Source organism: Sinocyclocheilus anshuiensis, unplaced genomic scaffold (assembly GCF_001515605.1).
Source record: "Sinocyclocheilus anshuiensis isolate Anshui unplaced genomic scaffold, SAMN03320099.WGS_v1.1 scaffold1393, whole genome shotgun sequence".
Lineage (NCBI taxonomy): Eukaryota > Metazoa > Chordata > Actinopteri > Cypriniformes > Cyprinidae > Sinocyclocheilus > Sinocyclocheilus anshuiensis.
The window spans coordinates 158946-163385 of NW_015548343.1; the positions used below are offsets into that span (position 1 = coordinate 158946).

Genomic DNA, 4440 nt, shown 5'->3' on the forward strand with positions numbered 1-4440 from the left:
CTCTCTTCCACCTTCAATACCACGACTGAGGTGCCCTTGAGCAAGGCACCGAACCCCCGACTGCTCCCCGGCAAAAAAAAAAAAAAAGGCTGCCCAGTGCTCCGGGTGTGTGTTCACGGTGTGCGTGTGTGTTTTCACTACCCTCTGCTCTGTGTGTGTACTTGAATAGGTGAAATGGGGTGGGGTTGTGTTCATTGGAGTGTAAGTAAAATTTTACTTTCACTTTCAAATTAGCGACAATTCCACGCCAATTGCTTGAATGGACAACAACAAAACAGTACAAAGACAAACTCACATTAAACATAAAACTTTTATTAACAAAATAAGTAAAAATACACCAAATAAATAAGAAATATAGAACTTTTATTAGCAAAACGAATAAGAAAGTTGGAGGCATGGCATACACCTTGATGTAAAATAAAATAAATAAATAACACAAAGTTTAAATAAAGTAAAAATCAGCAACGAGTGAAACCAAATAAATAAGAGACAAATATAAAAAAAAAATCCAAAATCACCTTAGATAAATGGCAAAAGTCAACAGGCTTTTCAAAATCCAAAATATTGCCAAACGCTTTTGCATTTCATTTTGAAACTAAATCTTCCATCATCATCTTGTCTGTCTCACCTCACTCTTCTTGTCAGTCAGCTCAACTCACTCTTCTCATGTGATAAATTAAATTTCTCTCCAGCTGCTGATCTGTGATGCGACTCTGGTTCGGCACGCTGCATTGAGCATCCACGTTCAGTTTTTAACGGTATTGTCTGTTCTCTAACTGAACTAAATGATTTTTACTACTATAAAAATCAAAACGACGGTGGCGGGAGGTGCCGCGGTGGGCAAGTGACGTAACCAATGTTACAGCTTAACAAGCCTAGCGTGAACCCCGTCCTGCAGTCAATTTTAAAGAATTCACTGGTCATGTCAATCACAGCAGTGATTGCCTACACAACACTGAAACAAATACTAACCCCTAAACCTAACCTACACCTTAACCTTAAATATAGCACATCCTAATAGACAGAATTACCGTTTGTTTGCAATCATCTATAAAGTCTTTTCTTGACAGGCATGACTGAATTGACCAATGAAATGGGCTGCGGTTTAAAGGATACTTCACCCAAAACTTCGCTGTGAAACTTACACATGAAATGATGCAGAGGCACAGAGTTTCACAAACTTGTTGCATGAATTTCACAACGCACTTACATCACACTTCACAGAGTGCTGACAGCTGGCTGGAAGCAATGGTTCATAGTTTAAAAAGTTTAAAATATTAGTATTTTTCCCTCACACACACCTATCGTTCCACTTCAGAAGACATTGGTTCACCAACTGGGGTCGTATGGAGTACCGCTGTGTTTGTATTGTGTGGTTTTTTAAGCATCAACTTTGAGGGACCAACAAAAGATGGACTCGTAGACTCACAAAGATGGATTATATTCCCTAAAATCTCCATTTGAGTTCCACAGAAGTAAGAAAATCCTATACATCTGGATGAGTAAATAATTAGAGAATTATTTCTGGTTAGAGAAACCATTTAACTTGTTTGAGGAAATTACATCTAATCTCTCAAATTCATGAAGAACCATTCAATCTTACGCAACATGAAGGAATCTTAACTCTTACCTGTGGCTCCCTCCCCAAGCCAGCCCCTCCTCCAACGGCAATCACAGGCACTCCTGTCTGGGCCGAGACAAATTCCAGCATAGGTGCTAATGGTGCGCGGTTGGGCGGTGGCGGCTTCTCTTCCTCAAACACAAGGCCTTGTAGTGGAGTGGTAGCCAGTAACTCACACAACTGTAGCAAGAGGCTCCCAGGACTGCTCTCGTTCACGGCCAGCCAGATCACATTCGCGGGTCCCCATGGTGTCATCACGCTCTCACCCACCTGTCCTGACCAGGCCCGACTCAGAAAACCTGTCCCCGAGTTGCTGCTGCTGCTTGGCCCGGCACCGGAGCCGGAGCCCGCCGAAGAGGCAACGCCCACGCCCACACCCCCCACCCCGGCACTCGTTTCCGGGAGGTGGGAGGAGCCGGAGTGGACTACAGCGATGTTGACTCCGCCCGAAGCCCCTCCAGAGTCCCTCTCTCTCTCCCGGGGGCGGAGCAGCAGTGGGGGCGAGGGTTGGGCCGGCCCAGTGCACGCCAGCACAGCCAATAAGAACGAAAGGATGGGCCTCGCTGCCATGACACGGCCAGAGAGTCACTTGGGTGGGTAGCGCTTTATGCAGGAACAAGACCTTGAGGGAGAAAAGAAAGAAGGACTGTAAGAAACAACATAACTGAACTGAACAGAGGGAAAACATGAAAGGCAGGCTGTCAGCATACAGTCCATCAGCATCAATTAGGACGCCACCAGACACCAAGATACATTAACCCCGGCAGCGGTAGTTTAGTCCCTGCATGGGGATTGGAGAAGAAAGCTAACATGTCTCACCTCCCTGAACCCCACCATTCCCCAGGGAACATGGGAAATCATTACTCCTCCTGCACTGATTCATGCATTAGATCTTTCAACGCAGGAGAGAGTCTAGATTATCTGCTATAAATCTGCCTGGTCGTAAAGCGTCCATCCCTGCCTGGGTAGATCCAGAACAGACTGAGTAAATAAAAGTGAATATAAAGGGGATGAGGCCACCCTCCGCGCCTTTTGTTTGTGTTCCTCGCACAATGAGCGAAAAAAGCGAGAGCACACAAGAACAAGAGAGGGAGGGAGAGACGGCGCGCTTGTGCTGATACAAATGGAAGGCCATGTAAGCGCCAGCAACACCATGAATCATTTTCAAGTCACTTTGTACGCCAGCCATCAAAACCTACCCACCCATCCCTCCGCCTTCGCTGCAGACATGCACATACACACTCTCTTTAATTAACCTCCCACTAAACACACTTATTTACACACAAACAACCTGTACGTGAGTGCACAATCAGGCAATAGTGTGATATACCGTGTGATGTATAGCACAAGCGTACCTATACTCGCTCTAATGTGCATATTAAGTAAAGCACTGACTCAGGGCTTGGCAGCACATTCACACACCCACAAACGCAAATGCACATCTATCTCGCCATCATACTGGCTATGTTTCAGTGCCGGAGCTGCTAATGTCATAGCTTTGAACCAGAAGGCACGCTGACGTCATAATTTCTTCTCTCATTTCCCTCCTTCTCTCTCCCCCATTAATTCTCTTTGTGGTTCTTTTGATACTGGGAAAAAGACACACAGAATGGGGGATTAAGACTTGGGAAAGCAAGATCCGTTTGGGAAAGACCAATAGGCAGATTGGTTATAGGCAATCTGCCTATTGGACCAATAGGCAGATTGGTTGACCAATTGGTTATAGGAAAGACCAATAGGCAGATCTCTTTTCATTTTTCAGAAAAATGAAAGAGATCTGGACGTTTGGATGGAAGCAGAGTGTGTGAAGTGGGAATAAAGAGAAGGGGTGGAAATGATGGGAGCAAAGGAGGTAGAATGAGAAATATTTAAGAGTGAGTTCAATAAACGTAAAGACAGATGCCTAAAAGGGAGTTTTGAGTAAAAGCAAAAGGGCCTATCAGAGGGTTTGCTGCATAATTCAGCACATCATTACTGCATTCACACCAGCCTATAGGCAAAGACTGCAGTGGCGAGTAAGGGGGAAACACTGCGGACTAAATGGAAGAACACAAACAAAATTTATTTGACTGTTATTATGACCTGTGCACAGTACTTCAAGTGGATGGCAGGCTTTTGAAAAGGGCTATAGGTTTCAGCTCTCATTCAGTGTGTTGAAATCCAAAGGTATTGTGGACCAGAGGTGACTTGTTTGTGCATCAAGCATAAAAATCCATTAAAATTATAATTCCGCTTCAAAGAAATACGAAGTAACGGATGGATAAGAAAACAATAACCCATACAGTAGACCGAGTCTAGATATGAACATCTGTTCTGGATAGTTAACTATGATTATAAATGAAGCTGTGGAGGTATAAAGCTCCTTATGTTTGATTCAAATGGGTTATTAGTAAGAGAGTGCAAAAAAAACAGTAGAGTAGGAAGTCCAACACACCTCAGGCAAAATCATCAGACTTACAGTATTTGTTGGCGGTAATGCATTACAAGTAACAAAGAGTTACATAATCGGATTACTTATTTTCAAGTAACTAGTCAAGTAATGCATTACTTTTTAATTTACAAGAAAATATCTAAGTTACTTTAATGCCAGTTACTTAGTTTCTCATGTATTGACTGACAGCTCTCCTGTCCTCATGTTGAGAGAAATCAGGAGTAAGTGCAGAGGCGTTGTGTGCGCTGTGTGAACATGATGTTACTGTAGTTCTAGACTAAATGTCAACATGTATTTACTCATCTCACTCGCACAAAAACAGATTCAGTATTCCTCAAAATTAATAAAAACAGTCAAATGCAAACTCAGGACATGACGCAATAACTTT

At 43.4% G+C, this 4440-nt stretch overlaps 1 protein-coding gene across 1 annotated transcript in view; it reads right to left on the minus strand.

Annotated features, from left to right (window-relative positions):
• The window catches only part of LOC107656604 (glutamate receptor ionotropic, NMDA 2D-like), a 52118-nt gene extending 49927 nt beyond the window's left edge, over window positions 1–2191 (minus strand). The window contains exon 1 of the mRNA XM_016444499.1: window positions 1631–2191. Within this exon, the coding sequence (XP_016299985.1) occupies window positions 1631–2191 (561 nt within the window). The remainder of the gene's footprint in view (window positions 1–1630) is intronic.
• Between the last annotated feature and the right edge of the window lie 2249 nt (window positions 2192–4440).